The 18,817-nt window shown below is 40.2% G+C and overlaps 1 protein-coding gene across 4 annotated transcripts in view; it reads left to right on the top strand.

Annotated features, from left to right (window-relative positions):
- Nucleotides 1-18,817, top strand: part of mctp1a (multiple C2 domains, transmembrane 1a) — a 126,111-nt gene that overhangs the window by 10,344 nt on the left and 96,950 nt on the right. The window contains exon 1 of one of the 4 annotated variants that reach the window (XM_028954625.1): nucleotides 9,411-9,531. The exons of the other annotated variants lie outside the window; for them this stretch is intronic. Within the exon in view, the coding sequence (XP_028810458.1) occupies nucleotides 9,484-9,531 (48 nt within the window). The 5' untranslated portion in view covers nucleotides 9,411-9,483. Of the gene's footprint in view, nucleotides 1-9,410; nucleotides 9,532-18,817 lie in introns of those variants that run through there. 4 annotated transcript variants of the gene reach the window in all.

Here is an 18,817-nt window from a genome sequence, read left to right as displayed (position 1 = left end):
CAATATAAGATCAACATTTTTTTATTTTTTTTTTACTGGCAGATTACTGGTACTATTTCTGACACATCCCTTATGGTGAAATATTACAATATGCACATAATTTTTAATAATCGTCATTGAGATGGATAGTAGAATTACTGAAGAATTAGTTTTACACTTAAATAATTTTGTGATAGAATAAGTCAAATCTGATAATCTCTTGCCCCCTTTATACTTAATAAAAAATGAGCTCAGTACATGATAGCAACAGTTATGACTGAGATTATATGCGATGATTGCATTTCTATATCAATATTAGCCTGTTCAGAACCACTCTGTTCTGAAATAATTATAGAATTAAATAGAATAAAGGAGAAAATAAAATTGGAATAAGGCTAGTAAAAATGATTTAAAAAGTAGACAAGCTATAAGGCAAGCAAGATATTATGTTCAATGAGACATTAGCTAGCGGTCACTTTTGATGCTCCTTTTGTCTTCCCTCAATTCCTGTGAATTCCTGTATAAAGCTAACCTGTTTGTGTCTGTTTGCTGTTGGGTTGTTGTTTGGTGATGTGTTACCCTGTCGTGTGCTTTATTGTAATAAATTCCATCTTGTGACATTGCCATGTCTGGCCACCGTGACAGAACGATACGGTCAGATTGGGACGCAGCCCACACCACCCTGCTCAGAGCCAAGGAGCCGTGGCTCGCCAGGAGGGCGCCACCAGCCCCCTTGTCCCTGGCCAGTGGCCAGGAAACTCCCCAGACCGTAATGCAACTGAGAACTTGTGGTAAATTGACAGCATGCCAGGGCAAATTGCACAGGTCTTGGAAAAAAGTGCCAAGACTACAAATATTGACTCTGTGCATAAACTTGATGTAATTGACAATAAAATTTGTTGACGCTAAAGAGTCATGGAGGAAGTACACAAACTATATAGTAGAGTTACCCAGGGTAAAATATTTTTGACCTGAATAAAAGTATTTGCCTTCTAATGTATTTAAGTATCAAAAGTGATTTATTGTGGCTCGAATGTCTAATTTTAAATGACTGGTTAAATAAATTCATTTTTGGTCAATTTTTTAAATTATTTTATATTGGAATGCCATTAATTTATCTGCCACTGATTACTATTAAAATGTTCATATTTATTTACATTTATGACATTTATCAGATGCCCTTATCCAGAACAACTTACAATCAGTAGCAACAGGGACAGTCATCCTGGAGACACTCAGTGTCTTGCTCAGAGACTGTGGCTTTAGACCACCTTTATATTTTTGATCTTTGGAAGCAGAATCTGTGAAAATGGGACTGAATGCTAGTACTGATATTGAGCTGATATTGAGAACTGATGCAGAGTTTTTAATTGACTTAAGGACTGTATTCACAAAATTATTTGGGTGATCATTATATTATATAACACCTTAATTTATATACAAAAAGTATATAATATAATTGTATAACATAAGCAAAATAATTGTAATAATATATGTGGCCTACGCATTTGAAAAGACTGTAAATACGATCGCCTACATCTTTTTTGACCTGTTAATGCAGCACACTTAAAATACACCAGAATCTGTGTGTTTCATGCAGTGAAATGAAAAAAAATTATTGAAAACTAACTGATCTGTCTGCATGTTTGGATTGGTGAACTCCACTCCAATTGCATCATACTGTGCATGATAATAGGTTTGATTTTCCAGCATGAAAAGTTAAACGTTTTATTCACTTTTATTGCTTTTTATCACTTTTATTGTTAGCACTTTTATCACGTTTCTCGCTGAAAAACATACAGTGTTGCCAGATGTACAGTATGATAACTGTCATATTTGTATGAACATTTTACCCCTTCAGTTATTTCATTAGCACAACATGGTACAGATCTGTTTTCATCTGGCTGTGCAGACATACAGTGGGTACAGAAAGTATTCAGACCCCATTAAATTTTCCACTCTTTGTTATATAGTAGCCATTTGCTAAAATAATTTAAGTTCAGTTTTTCCTCATTAAAGTACATGCAGCACCCCATATTGATAGAACAACATAGAATTGTTGACATTTTGAAATGAAATTATTGAACAAAAGGGACAGTTTGTGTGACTCAGCCATAATCGCTGGCCCACTCGGAAGCGCAGTTGATGTGGGTACCGCTGGTCATATTGGGTGGCCGAGCAGCGAGTGACGGTGAGGATTGCTGACCGCAATTTGGACCAGGACCATTGAAAACCCCGGATCAGTTTACAGACTGTGGGGACCCCATCAGCTGGGCTCCAGGTTGATAGCCATAGCACACCTCTAATGGCTTGTGGCGGAGCAGATGTGTAAGTTCTTGTTGAGCCCTGCCAACAGGAGTTAGCGTGGCCAGGTCTGATGGATGGAGGAGAAGCACCACAGGAATCGTCCCAGCTGTTGGTTGACCCTCTCTGCCAGGCCGTTGGTCTGTGGGTGGTATCCAGAGGAGAGGCTGCAGGTGGACCCAATGCGACAGCAGAATTCCTTCCAAACAGCCTAGATGAACAGGGGTCCTGGGTAGGAGGCAATGTCCTGGGGGAAACCATGTAAACATACAACGTGTTGTAGAAGTAAATTGGCAGCTGTCGCAGAGGAAGGAAGACTGGGCATGGCAAATGTATGGCTTTGGAAAACTGGTCCACTATGATCAAGATGGTGTTGAGACCCTCGCCGTATGGCAGGCTGGTGACAAAATCCAAGACGAGGTGGATCCAGGGACGACAAGGAATTGGAAAAGACTAGTTGTGCGGAATGCTCGACGGATGAAGGACAAAGTCCACTGTTGGCTGGGGTGGACTGTGATGGTAAGGGAGTGGCCCCAGTGGAGAACCGCTGACTGGCAGCATTCGGGGACATACATGCATCCTGGGGAACATTGGACACCTGGACATTCCTGTCCCACAATGCGGCTGGATGGGAGGATGGGAGCAGGTTCGGGGGAAGGGACTCAGGGGTGTGTTGTCCGGAGAGTGCATCTGCCTTTAGGTTTTGGTTGCTGTTAAATGCTGTGTTGTTTGAAGAAAAGCAGCAGGAGGCATTTCACAACTTACAGTACAATCGGTGGGTGAGCAATCACTTGAGGACCACCCTCACATGCTGTATGTGGGTCTCGAGGGATGGTGAGTAAATGAGGATGTTGTCCAGGTACGCGTACACCCACCATCCCATCATGTCATGGAGAACCTCACTGGTGAACTGCTAAAAGACAGCGGGTGTGTTGCACAGACCACTGGGAATTACCAGGCTCTTGTTGTGACCGGCGGTGGGGGTGACTCCCCTTTAGATTTTACACTGAGAGGAGATCCAGTTGGGCAATATAGGCTGCACCCGAGATTGTGTTGAGGAGTTCGTGATAGGAAGTGGTGTCTAATTCTTTATGATGATTCGATTGAGGCCACGGTAGTCGATGCAGGGTCTCAACCCCCCATGCTTCTTGGAGACAAAAAAGAACCCTGCCCCAGCCTGTGAGGTGGATGGCCTGATGCTTCATGGCCTTGTATTCTGATTTGGAGAGGGAAAAGCAATGACCATGTGACCGGGGAGTAGATTGATGGCCATATCGCCAGGGCAATGAGGTGGAAGTTGTGCCACCTGGGTGGTGCTGAAGATGGCAGCCAGATCATGATAACAGAACGGAACAAAGGTGAGGGAGGTGGTAGGTCCAGAGGTCATGGGAGATTCATCTGTGTCTTAGCAGTCATGATCCTGAGGAGGAGTAAAGGCTGGGCTGGAGCTCACAAATAAAAGAGAGGGTGGTTAAGAGAGCCTTGCCATTCCCCTCAATGCCATTCATGTGCTCGGGGAGAGCCAGGCTGGGCTCTGGAGGTAGAGGGACCTGGGCGGGTAGTGTGGCTGGCACTCGACAGCCACCTCCTGCAAACACTGCCGCATGCGATAGATGTTTGACAGATGTTCAATGGCTTGCCGGGATACCTGATCGCACAAGGCAGTGAACTCTGTGGGGTAATAGTGGGCTTGGTCATTCTGTCACAAGGAGGACGAGACAGAACAGAAAGAGCATGTGTAAGTGAGGACATTTGACATTTGACAAGTGACATTTACTTTGTTACTTTCTACCTCTACTTATAAAATGCTTGTAATTATACTTCAATACAGTATTTGTGTCATTCTCAAAACTTTTGGCCACAACTGTACAGGACACATTCCTGGGCCTTCACACTAAGACAGCCCCTTTGTGCCTCATGTCAGACTTAATTATGCAGATTTAGTGGGACCTTGGCAAGTTCAGCTATTTTGGTCCTTGTAATGCTCTATTGCTCATGCTTCTCTGCACTTGTTCCTCCCTCGGTACTACATGGTGAAGTGCAGCAAGTCACAGACAGTGGTTTTGTGTCTGTTTAAGAAGTTTTATTAATGGAAAACTCATAGCTGTCTTTCATTATTGGAGTAACATAAACAGAAACAAAGTAAGGTAAGAAAATCTGTAGATCAAACCATTGCATTATAAGGTGCCCTTGCATGATCACCCAAAGGTCTAAAGTTTCTTTACAACATTTCTACGATTAAAGCACAAGCATAAAACATGACTGATGTGTGTTCTTTTCTGGGAATTTTGCACCTGTTTTAACATTAAAAATATTGTATCTACATCATTGGTCCACAGGACATATATTTCCAGATTGTGTCAGGCTTGTTTAGACATTTGCAAACTTCAGATGCTGAATTTTTTTCAGGTGTGTCCAGGTGTTGGCGTACCACTCTGTTAAATTTTCCTGAAGGTTCTTTTTTGCATTTTTAGCAAGACAACAAGTATTTCTTCACAATATTTTCTTGGATTTTGAGACCTCAACCCATACCTAATTTCTCATTAACATTACAGACTGAGTTCCTAAATAGTCTGTATTCTTAAAAAATTTTCTTTAGTGTGAGTATCACTTATCTTTTTTTTCATAATGCAAGATAGTTGCTTATTAAAACCTATTGCAGTTGAATGTATAGAGAATTTAAATTTCTGTCATCTGGCCTAATTGTGAAGAAAATAATAACATACAAATATTACACAAACATGAATTTGTCTTGGTCACATAAACAATAAAAGACATCATGTCAGTGCATGCTTGGTTGAGATTTTGCTCAGTCACCGATACAAACACAGAAATATATATTTTTTGCTTACACACATATACACAGTTACATTCACAGTCAACACACACACACACACACACACACACACACAGACAAACAGTTGGCTATTTGCAGTAATATGATGTGGAAAGCTTGAGGGCAGAGGAAATAAGGTTCATATTTCATTTCAGTGTCATTAGGAGAGAGTTTACTCAGTCCCCAATCAGAGCAATATCCAGAAACTCTGCTGCATTACTGTAAACAGACAAGAACAACTTCCACTGATAGGCTGCTTTTCACTTCCTCTCCCGACCCTCCAGGGTCTCACTTCCCCTGACAGCAGGTGCTGGCACCCCTCTCTCACCGTGAGAGGATTTCTGAGAACTGATGAGAGGTGATCATCCCACACATGATTGAACCTGTTTATGAGCCTTTGTTCCCACACTGAGTAACAAGTACTGTTGACAAGGCTCAAACCAGACCTAAATGAGTGGGCTGTTCGGTTATTTCCCAAGCGTCATGCTGGAAGACCAAACAGTTTTCACTCCATCTTTCAAATAACACGAGAGTGTCAGAGAAACATTAATAGTGGAACACTTGTGTGATGGGGGATTGATATCTAATATGACAAAAATGTAAATGTGTCTCTAGTAAAGAAGAGTGCCACATTGTGTCAAGGATACCTGTGTTTGACTTGAATGCTTACTGAGTTTACTACATAATGGGGCTCTATGTCAAAGACATCCTCGTGATTTACATACATTTACATAAGAAACCACGAAAGATAAACAGTCTTTAACAATGTTTGTGTGTGTGATGTATTGAATAATCCAAAAATATAATTACAGATTGTGTTGAACACAGAAATAATTACACACCTCCTTTAGATACAGTTTGCAGTATAACTCTTGCTTGTAGATGGCTGGATGACTATACTTTCTTTAATGCAACAGTATCCTTTTGCATGAATTTCTCTGTCAGTCTCCTGGGTATTAAAGCAAGACATACAACACTGGTTAATTTTTCCGGTCATTACTAGAAAAAATACTAATGATCTTTGGTGCTGGGCAGGAATAATGGGGGAAGCTTGACCAATCAAACCTTTCAGATAATTTGAAAAGTCAATTTAAGTACGTAATTTTCAGTTATTGATCCTGCATTACTGCTTGTAGGACCAGTGTGGCCTGTTTGAGGTTTTGGGTTCATTTGTCCAGATGCAGTTGTTTTGCTCGTTTCAGTTTTTGTGGTCTGTTCTGAGCCACACATATGCCTGAGGGAACTGCTCGACTCTCAGATATTCCCAGATCTATTCCTTTAGTCAGCAATGCTCAGCTGTTTGTTAAAGCGGATCTGTCTCCTGCTATATCAAATTACACTCAGATTTATTCAAATTAATAAGAGTGTCTTGGACTTTGAACACATAAAAGCCCTAGATTTTGTGTCTCAGCCATATAAATGACGAGGACATGCAATAAGCCCTGCAGCAGACTGAGATGCACATCAGCATTCTCATGAAGAAAATATAACCGCTGAGTTATCCAAGCAAACTGAAGAGCTGTATGGAAAAGGGTGTGTGGCTGTCAGACTTCAAGAGTTCTGTAGCTCACAAAAGGATAAGTGTATAATAAGTATAATATTAATTGAATCTAGCATGCTTACTTGGTTGGTGATAAATATAGATATACCAATATAATTGTTCTTAAACCAATTAATTTTGTTTTTTGATCACCTCTATATTGTCTCCCTGATAGTAATTAGAATGATCCAGGCTTTGATCAAAGCCCTGTATTTCTATGTTGATGGTGCATGTTGCCAGTTCCATAGGCATTAAATGCATTAATGCATCAGAAAGTTCTCTTTAGTCTGGAAGATGCGACATCCAGGGTTTCCAAAAATAATTTAAAATTTAGATTAGTCTGAACCCAGAACAGTTTTCCACTTTGCCTCAATCCATTTTAAAGCATTTGAGCAATTTCTGGGTCATGTTCACATTTGGCTTCTTTGCAGGATGGAGCTTTTATCCAGCATTATAGTGAAATCATTTATGGAAATGTTTCTTGGTCCCTGTAGTAATTGTCTTGACAGAATCATTCCTGTTTTTAATGTAGCACCACCCGAAGGTCACAGCCATTCTTTTTTGATTCTTGGACTAGTAAAATGCTCAGATATTATACCAGATTTTTTTACTTTTGATGATATGTACAGTGATATTCTTCATCTTTGCAATTTTACAATGAGGAACAGTATAGTGTTCCATAGTTTGCAGACACATTTTTTTTTGCAGATTTCTAAGCATCTCTGTTTCTAAGATGCTCTTTGACCTATTGCCAATTAACCTCAAACTTTCTCAAGCTGTTTTATTAGTTCCCTATTAATCATACAGCCTGTTGTTGCTAATTCTATAATATATTTCTTTGAATTGGATCTGCTTTCTGTATCCTAATGCCAATGAAATAAGGGTTTCTGAGATCTGCAAATCATTGCATTCTATATTTTATTCACATTTTACAATGTTACCCATCTTTTTTGGAGTTAAGTTTTTATAAAAAAATATAATTGTGTGAATAAACTAATTTGTGGTCTGTGTAAAGACAAGATGACAAGGCTCGAGTGTACTATTTAATGTTTGTAGTCGTTGGCCTTAACAAATTGCTGATTTCTTTTAAAAAATTGTGGAAATTCCTCATAAGCTTTTATAGAGTCTTTATTGGGTGGTAGTAGACTAGTGGATAACACACTCGCCTATGAACCAGATGACCCAAGTTTAAACCTCACTTACTACCATTGTGTCCCTGAGCAAGACACTTAACCCTGAGTGTCTCCAGGGGGACTGTCCCTGTAACTACTGATTGTAAGTCACTCTGGATAAGGGCATCTGATAAATGCTGTAAATGTAAATGTAATTGAAGGTTATATCTAAATAGAGTTAAAAGCTGAGCTACAATCAATAGAAAGCACTTGAGCATAAGTTCGACTGCCCTCAAGGTGTTTTAAAGCCAAGTGTGTAATGGATGTTGGCGCATTATCCGTTCTCTGTCCGTGTCTAATACAAACTGTAGTGATGGTTAACATCAGCTTTCAACTTTTCATCACAAATTGAACAAGTGACAAAGTTCTAAATCATTCTCAGTTGATGGGTTACTAGCAAAAATGTACATGAAAGTACAGTCATGTGGTGTTTAATTAAAATTAACAGGGCACGCAGGCCGTCAGACAGACATATATATAGATACACACACACTATCGCATTGCGTATATATATATAGGCCACCACTACATAACTATATATATGAAGGGATCAAAACTATGAATGAACACATGTGGAAAAAAAGGTGAAATAACTGAAAACATGTTTTATATTCTAGTACATAACTCCACATGTGTTCATTCATAGTTTAGATGTAAATGGTCATGAAAATAAAGAAAACACATTGAATGAGAAGGTGTGTCCAATCTTTTGGCCTGTACTGTATGTGTGCATATATACACACACACAAACACACACACACCCACCCACACACTGATTAAGAGGCCAGGTTACACCCAAATTCTAGTAACATGCATGAACTTTTTCTATTAGTCCCTAACCTCCACTAGCTAGTCTAAGCGATATTGCCTTATGTGTTGCATCCCATACAAACTTTGTATGATGTTCTGTAGTTACCTTATATAATTTACTCTCATTGACTCTCCTAAGGACACTTAATCACACACACACACACACACACACTGATATGCACTCACACCCCATCTCATGCCTCCGTCTGCTTTGTACCCCCCCGGCGTGAACTGGTGGGTCTCTGTGTGCGCCGTTTTGGCAGCAGCACCAGGACTGATGGCCATTTACGTGGGATTTCATCCACCACCCTTTTCCCCTCCTCTGTGGCAATTGTATGTTATGTAGAGTCTATCTGCTTATGCTGTTGAGGTTGTTTTTTTTTTTTACAGTTTTCACAATATACAGTACAATCTGGGGGTAGTCTTTTTTTAATCCCCCCTTGTACTTGTACTTTTGACATCAATCAATCAATCAATCAATAAATCAATCAATCAATCAATATTTGCTGTGGATTATCCATGTTGCCTTCATACTGGATCTCTTTAAAGGCATAGCATATGCTTTAATTGGATTTAAAACCTGCAGCATTTAAGATTAAGGAGTTAATGTGTTATTTGAACAACAGAACAGGAGAGCACTGTGGAATATAATCTTATGTATATTTACTGATGGGATGAAGGTTGTCTTCTCACATCAATTGTGGTTTCCTCTGACCACTTCCGCCGAGCCTTAAGCTCATTTCTTAGAACCTTGTGACCAGAAAGGCAGCAGATCTGCTGAAAGTACATGTGTCTGTCAGCTATAGTTTCCTTTTATCTCTTATGAACCCTGAATTTAACTCATGAAATTACTGTCAAGCCAATCCATATCTTCTATAGGAGACAGCAAGGTAAGTCTTTTCTCTGTTCGCTACTTCATAGGTTTGCATCTTCCTCCTTAAACACGGAAGTGTAGAGGGAATTGAAAAAAAATTGTATCACAGAGGAAAGCAGTAAAGAAGAATAGAGTGAAGAAGGGTAGACAGCTGCTATCCACAGCACAGAAGAACAGAAGAAGTCTTTTGCAGACACAGCAGCAGCTGCCACTGTGCATGAATTAGAGTGGAATGATGTTTTTTAGCTCATGCTCACGACCAGAGAAAGGTAAAAATTGTTTTGTAATGAAGGGAGTTTTCTGGTCTGCACTGTAGCTACTGGTCAGAAATAATATTCAGCGCTATTTTAATTATTATTTTATTGGATCCTCTTGGTCTGGGACCACTGTAATCTACACCTTACACTGATGAAGTCAACATGCTTTCTTTTCATATTTTCAACATATGTAACATATGCCTGTCATTGTACAGCAAAAATGTACATGAAAGAACAGTCATGTGGTGTTTAATTAAAATTAACAGGGCACACAGGCCGTCAGACAAACATATATATAGACACACACACACACACACACACACACACACACACACACACACTATCGCATTGCATATATATAGGCCACCACTACATAACTATATATATGAAGGGATCAAAACTATGAATGAACTAATGTGGAGTTATGTATTTAACAAAAAAACGGTGAAATAACTGAACACATGTTTTATATTCTAGTACATAACTCCACAAGTGTTCATTCATAGTTTAGATGTAAATAGTCATGAAAATAAAGAAAACACATTGAATGAGAAGGTGTGTCCAATATTTTGGCCTGTACTGTACAGGGAGTGCAGAATTATTAGGCAAGTTGTATTTTTGAGGAATAATTTTATTATTGAACAACAACCATGTTCTCAATGAACCCAAAAACTCATTAATATCAAAGCTGAATGTTTTTGGAAGTAGTTTTTAGTTTGTTTTTATTTTTAGCTATTTTAGGGGGATATCTGTGTGTGCAGGTGACTATTACTGTGCATAATTATTAGGCAACTTAACAAAAAACAAATATATACCCATTTCAATTATTTATTTTTACCAGTGAAACCAATATAACATCTCCACATTCACAAATATACATTTCTGACATTCAAAAACAAATCAGCCACCAATATAGGACACTCAAAAGCCTGCCATCCATGGATTCTGTCAGTGTTTTGATCTGTTCACCATCAACATTGCGTGCAGCAGCAACCACAGCCTCCCAGACACTGTTCAGGGAGGTGTACTGTTTTCCCTCCTCGTAAATCTCACATTTGATGATGGACCACAGGTTCTCAATGGGGTTCAGATCAGGTGAACAAGGAGGCCATGTCATTAGTTTTTCTTGTTTTATACCCTTTCTTGCCAACCACGCTGTGGAGTACTTGGACGCGTGTGATGGAGCATTGTCCTGCATGAAAATCATGTTATTCTTGAAGGATGCAGACTTCTTCCTGTACCACTGCTTGAAGAAGGTGTCTTCCAGAAACTGGCAGTAGGACTGGGAGTTGAGCTTGACTCCATCCTCAACCCGAAAAGGCCCCACAAGCTCATCTTTGATGATACCAGCCCAAACCAGTACTCCACCTCCACCTTGCTGGTGTCTGAGTCGGACTGGAGCTCTCTGCCCTTTACCAATGGTGGTGGTGGTCGTCTTTCAGCCTTTCTTACCTTGGCCATGTCTCTGAGTATTGCACACCTTGTGCTTTTGGGCACTCCAGTGATGTTGCAGCTCTGAAATATGGCCAAACTGGTGGCAAGTGGCATCTTGGCAGCTGCACGCTTGACTTCTCTCAGTTCATGGGCAGTTATTTTGCGCCTTGGTTTTTCCACACACTTCTTGCGACCCTGTTGACTATTTTGAATGAAACGCTTGATTGTTCGATGATCACGCTTCAGAAGCTTTGCAATTTTAAGAGTGCTGCATCCCTCTGCAAGATATCTCACTATTTTTGACTTTTCTGAGCCTGTCAAGTCCTTCTTTTGACCCATTTTGCCAAAGGAAAGGAAGTTGGTAGTAGACTTTCGAGCCTATACAGCTTGGAGTTAGACAACATGCATGAAGAGGATGATGTGGACAAAATACTAATTTGCCTAATAATTCTGCACTCCCTGTATGTGTGCATATACACACACCCACCCACCCACACACTGATTAAGAGGCCAGGTTACACCCAAATTCTAGTAACATGCATGAACTTTTTTTATTAGTCCCTAACCTCCGCTAGCTAGTCTAAGCGATATTGCCTTATTTTGTTGCATCCCATACAAACTTTGTATGATGTTCTATAGTTACCTTATATCATTTACTCTCATTGACTCTCTCCCGTCTCCAACCTAAGGACACTTAATCACACACACACACATGCACTGATATGCACTCACACCCCATCTCATGCCTCATGTGACTCCAATTTTGGTTCCTGCTGTCTGAACCCTTACTAGCTTCATGAAATAAGTTTGACCCATATACACATATGACCTATGTAATACATGCAGAATAAGAATGATGGATAATAATAATAATGGATATTATGTGATTTGGCATGCACACTTGGTGAATGAAGGTGTGAGTGTGAATTGAATGGTGCGTGCATGTGCATCCGGTTGTGTGTTGGTGCCCCATCCATGGTGAGTTCCTGCCCTAGGTCCAGTGTCCTGGGATCACTTGCATCACTTTAAAAGGCTATTAGAATTACCTCAACAAATGGACATGTAAAAAGCTATAAATGATGCAAATGGAGGATTTTTTTAAAAAATGTGAAATGCATAACATGCTTAACCCATGGTTGCAGTGAAATTTAAAATTACACCGTTAAATTTGTGTCTATGGTATCTGAATTGTAATCAGTTCGTTAACTGGAAGGACACAAATGATCAAAGAATCAATATCCATTAAAGAGGAGAAATAAATTCTGTTCCCAAGTGTGTCTGCATACTAAATCATTATCAGACTTTTAGTGGGTTTTCTACGTTTTGTGGTATCAAAGTGCATGTAAAGTGTGTGTCAGTACGCAGCAGCTAATGTCCCTGGTATCTTGCTTCCCACTGGGTTCCCATTAGTCACAGGAGGCCCTCAAGCAGTGGGTTATATACAAGGTATTTCCTGCCATTCATTCATGAGAGTCTTGCTCCACAGTCTCATACTGCTTCTCCGCTCCCATTCCCAATGGGGTAGCCTAGGTAGCGGGCTGTGGTCAGGCAGAGATTAGACTTTTGGGGGTTGGCAGTCAGTCCAGCCCATCTCAGTGCCTCCAAGATGTTCTTCAGCCTACACAAGTGAACCAAACCAACCCTCTGAATGGAAAACCACATCATCTAGACAAGCTGCAGCCTATGCCTCACTAGGATGTACAGTACAGGCCAAAAGTCTGGACACACCTTCTCATTCAATGTGTTTTCTTTATTTTCATGACCATGTACATTGTACATTGGTCTTTGGGATAGTGCCGCCTGTTTTTGTTGAGGTTGCCCACTGAGTGGCCGTTCCGGTGGCCCTTCAAGTCCCCCCCCCCAGAGAGGTTGGGTACTCAGTGCTACAAGGCGTGCAGTTTTTTTTGGGCTGTTCACTGTGGGCCTGGGTGCAGGCAGCATCCACTTGTTCAACAATGTCTGGCTATGACCTCATCCATGTGGAGGTAAGCCTCTATATCGTTGTAACTGGTCAGCCTTGTGAGAAGCATTCCGGTCACCCTGTTCTCCTCTGGCAGCTCACCTGGGTGCCTCACCACAGCAGCTGACAGTTGGGTGGTGTTGCGAATGAGTTCCAACAGTTCTTCTGTAATGAACCTCACAAAGTCTCCAAATTCAATGGTGGATATCATAGGCAGCCTGTTGACTCAAAACCCCCACAGAAACTGTGTTGGACCAATACCGTAGTGGGTAGTGACTTACGGTAGTGAGTAGTTCTCTCCAATCCCATGCCTGCATTGTTGTTCTAGGGAGGTTGTTTTCACGATCGTCTATCGTGTTGACGGAGCTGTAACATGGTTGAGTGCCCTTGTGCTCTGTGACAATATTTACTAGTATAATTATTGTAGCATCAGCTATTTTTGAATTAAAATTTGATCAGATATAACTAATATTCTTGTTGTGTTGGTCAGCAAAAAGTTATGTATGTAAGTCACCAAGTGGGTACCTTCCTGCTGTTGCTGCACATGCAGATTAGATGAATGATTTGTTAATGCTTGGTGTGTGTGTGTGTGTGTGTGTGTGTGTTCTACAAAATGTAGCAGACAGCTGTTTGGTGAAGTTCAAGAGAGTATATGTCTCTTCATATACTCACTACTTACTGTTTTTTGTTAGAATGTGAGAGGCTCATGCTAACTTAATTATCTGAACATATCAGCACCGGCCACTAAGTTCTAGATCCTATAACATAAGCTATTATCCTTACTATTATTAGTTATATTGGCATTTTGGTAACATTCCCTATACAGGTGGGAACCACCGAGCAGCCAGTGATTGCTGTGATACCAGTGAAACAGAACATCTCTGTACTTTTTTGTCTAAAGGTCAGGCCAACCAGTTACAACCAGTCACCTTAGGTGACTGAGAGCTGCTTTAACACCTCTGATCTTTCTGACACATTTCAAACTAAGGATGAAACAAAGCCCTCCCAGTTTACTTGTCGCGGTTGGTGCTCTTCTTTCATCTCTCGGCATTTGTGGGTGTTCTCAGTCATCTCTTGAATCTGTATGAAGCATGTACATTTTTTGTTCTTCAATTCATCTTTGCAACTCTAAGACATTGTCTCACACTATGATCTGAAATCCAGTGCTCCTTTTTTATTTATTTGTATGAGCACCATCCATCATGTGTCAGTGATCGGTGATAAATTGGTGTCATCGCTGCTTGAACTTGGGAAGCAGTGTGGGGCTACACTAAGCCCCCTGGGATCACTGGGCCAATACAGCCGGTGCAGAGGCAGCTAATTTCCTTGAGTTATTGCAGCTGAAGCCAATTAAGCATGATTACTCAGGACTCTTTAAAAGCAGGTCGGCAGCACCCAGTAGGTGCTGCCACATTAATGTGGATGTGAATGTGGATGTGATTGCTTACCATATGTTTGGTTCCAGTTACCTGTCCTTTGACACATGCCTGCGGGTTAGTTTTTGTTTATTCCTTTTTCTTCCTGTGTTTTGGCCCTTGTGCCATTTTTGTTTAAATTGTCAGTAAAAAAGTGACAATTCCTGTTTAAAACTCTAGTATGGTATAGTTTTTTATAATGTTTTATGCAATTGCTGATCATTAACATTTACATTTACAGCATTTATCAGACGCCCTTGTCCAGAGTGACTTACAATCTGTATTTATAGGGACAGTCCCACTGGAGCAACTTAGGGTTAAGTGTCTTGCTGAAGGTCACAAAGGTATGAAGTGGGATTTGAATCTGGGTCTGCTGGTTCATAGACGAGTGTGTTACCCGTTAGGCTACTACCACCCTACACATCACCACTGATGATGATGTGTAAAACTCATAGCACAATCTAAATTTCTATGAAAGAAACTAGAAGCTTGCTGGGATTTAAGTAGCCCCAAACTGAGTCACCTCTAGGCTAAGAACTCCAAGGTCTCTGACATTGTATCTAGCAGCATCAGCTGCTGTATTTATCTTCCTAAATTGACTAAATTTTCTTTCGTTGTGTCTTTATTGAGCTCAGGTAACTGAATGATAGTACTTCATTTAGTGTGGCTGTTGTGGATGTCGATGAGTTGTGATAATAAGATAAGGTAACAAGAGACACTAGATAAGGCTTTTTTTGTTTTGAATATAAGTTTAAAATGGATTTATTTGCATACATTCAGTTTTTTTAGTCCAAAGTACCTGTGGTGCATTTTGTAGTTTTTCCTTTGTCTGTGGAAGGAAAGACCAGCATATAAGCCTGTGATGTAGATGATAAATCACTCTCAGAATGGCAGTAGCAGCAGATGGTGCCCACCAAGCCTGCTGCACTTCATCAGATTAGTTTCTCTTTCTTGTACAGGTTTCTCACATTTAACCTTCCAGAGCCTTTACTTCGCCAATGCTACCTACCTTATTTTTGGAGCACAAATGTTTAAGTTACAAATCAGTTGGAGTTTGAGTATTGCAGAATTAAAAGGAAACATTATAATCTGGGTCAGGTTTCTGATAACATTTCCTTAGAATTAAACTTTTTAAACTTTTTTTATTGTTTCCATAATGTTCATTATTTTGGAATCACTAAAACCTCTTATGCCAGAAGAACCTTGCAGCAGGTCCAACAGAACTGTACTATAAACAATGTTTCATCCAATGCTATCTTTCCAATGATGATTGGAAGTGGGATTCCACATATCCACGGCCAATTACAGAAAGATCTTACACAAGATGAAAGAGGAGTGGGGGAAGAAAATGAATGAATCTGATAAATTTCTTTACATGTATTAGGTTCACGAGACATTCTGAGCAACATATTTTGAGTACTTACAGGGACAGTTCCCCAGGAGACACATAGGTGACCATGTAACCCACTATAGGCTTCAAAGAGATGGACAGGATGTTGAGTAAACTCTAAAAAGGTACAATTTCTTGGAAAAGAAAAATATGTTTTACTACAAGATATCCAGATTTTTTTTCTGTATTTCCTATGCATTTCTATTTCAGATACTTCACTTATACCATGATCTCAGAGTAATAAATTTTCAAGATGCTGATTCAAATGAAGTGCACAAGATTATTTCATTATTCATGATAATGGAAGTCTTATGGTATCTATGAATGGTGAAGCTGTTGGTAATAGAAAACCTTATTTATTTGCATGAAACTCAACCATATACAAATGTGTGTGCACTGAAGGGTGTTTGTGTGTGTTTATATCTGTATTTTTGTCAGGTGAGATGGTATAACCCAGTGTACAAGCTCACTTTAATGGAGCCTGTGTTTAATGCATTGTGCTTGTTGGTACAGTGTAACAGGCAGTGTCTGGGACACGTGGGTAATCCTATCTACACACACCACTTGTTGGAGCAGGTAGTAGAGGTCGCCACAGTCTGTTGGAGAAGTGATGGGATTAAAATACAGGACACTGGAAAGAACACTACACATTTCTCTGTAGTAACACTCGTCTTACAGTGGCCCTGTGTTAAGACTATACCATGTAAATATTACAAATAATATTGCTATGATCATTTTTAATTAAACAGTTTACTAATGCTAAAGTTATTCAACTGTGAACTTTATTTTTTAGATGCATCAGAACGTAACCGCAACCCTTGTGCAAAGTCTCTGCACAGTGTCTGCACTGCTCAGTCATTCCAGTTAAGCAGGAAGCACAAGCTTCCTCACTCTCAACCGCTGAGATGGTGCTGAGTGTGATACTGGCAGCGTTTTGGGTTACATTATACACATACAGATTTATAAGTGAAAAATAATTGTAAAAATCAAATACATAAATAGAACTTTATTAGTATGTGCAGTGTTAGATAGAATAAGAATTGTTACATACATAGCTACACATTTATGATGCCTACAAAGATCAGATATTAGAATATTGCAGAGATGCTCTTATTTATTTGTGACCCACCTATCTTGTTCTGGTCGCTCTGCCATATTTTCCTCTTCCTTGCCGGGCTGGCAATTGGCATGGTGCCCAGATGATGACGTGTGTGTAGAGGTGCCAGCGTGCCCTTGGTCTGGGAGGTGAGAAAGGACAAATGGTTCTCGGCCACCAGGAGCCTTCAGGAATGGGGAGAGAGGAGTGGGGACAGGATTGTCAGCCACACATTGCAAAATCAATTTTCTTAGATTAGATTATGTGGAGGCAACCGTTTGCTTTTTTTTTATTATTTGTTTACCTGCCAAATTTTTAAGCTTGGGAAAAAATGTAATTGATTTCACATAATATGCTTGAGAAAAGTGATGCGCATTCATCCTTGCTGACAGGGACAGGAGACAGACAAATGCTGTGTGCCCTGAAGCTGTTTGTGTCTCTTATTGATGTGCCCTTCAAATTTTTTTTTGCCACATCATGCTTGTTTATTTGGTTGATATCCTTGTGCCACAGCTTCTGTTTTCTGGGAACGCTCCTGGGAAGGGGGTGGAGTAGGCGCTGTTTGTAACAGAGCCACCAGTGAAGCAGTCTTTGCTTTTGCTGTTTGCTTGTATGTGTGTGTGTTTGTATGTGTGTATATGCACATGCACTGGCACATTTGTGTTATGGTGCTTGTATAAATGAGCACTATTTTTGAACTGCTGCAAAGTGCAGCACTATGCAAATGATCAGTATGTATGTGGAGCACAGTTGTTGGCAGGTTATAATCAAGCCAGCATTTTATCGCACTTCTGAAGCCTCAGTAGGAAGCAGTCACTAAAGCTAATAATAATAATAATACCTTTTATTTATATTGCACTTTTCATTGCAAGATCTCCAAGGGCTACAGGTTTAACAAAAAATAGAAAGATTAATTAAGTGTGGGAGATGTGGGCTCGTGCTAGGAATCCCGAAGGGAAGTTCATTACATTAGTCTAGCCTGGACCAGCTTCTCAGCGTCTGATAGGGAGAGAATAGCGAGTAGTTTGGAGATGTTACGGAGGTGACAGAAAGAGGTCTTGCAGAGGTGGTTGATGTGAGATTCAAAGGTGAGTTGGGAGTCCATTTTAACCCCAAGATTGGTTACTGCTGATGAAAGAAAAATATTGGAACCAGAAAAGGTGATGCAGGTTATGGGCGATGATTTGGTCTGGTGAGGAGTGCCAGATATCAGGATGTGAGGGAGGGAATTCCACAGGCGTCGGGGGAGCAGCTCAAAATGTCTAATAATGTCAAATTTCTTTGCCCAGACAGTGTGCGTGCACAAACAGACACACACGTGCCGACTACCCTGCCCTATATGATATCTGGCTGTCGGTCTCTGCAGGATTTAAGGAGAGAGAGGGCGAAAGGGAGAGAGCTTAGGTAAAGGATAGGGGTCAGATTCAAGAGGCACCCTTCAGGGATGTGGAGGTCCCTTTGTTGGCTTTTCGAACCTGCTGTCCTCCTCCCGTCTATGATAACTATCGGTCTCACTCACTAAGAGTGTGTAGCGCTGGGTAGAAGGATGTGGGTAGGTTATTAATAGTCTCACATCCATAAACAGATACACACATATCTGTTTTTGAGATCTAAAAACAATAAATATGGAATGATAAATATGTGTTTTATAATATCTAAGTTTCAAGAACACACATTTTCTATCGCTAATTGTATATTCAGCACCAAAATATGTAACCGTTAAGAATGTGCAGTCAGGCAGCATGGACCT

This window comes from Denticeps clupeoides, chromosome 1 (assembly GCF_900700375.1).
Source record: "Denticeps clupeoides chromosome 1, fDenClu1.1, whole genome shotgun sequence".
Classification (NCBI taxonomy): domain Eukaryota; kingdom Metazoa; phylum Chordata; class Actinopteri; order Clupeiformes; family Denticipitidae; genus Denticeps; species Denticeps clupeoides.
This window is presented reverse-complemented; position numbering and strand designations above follow the sequence as displayed.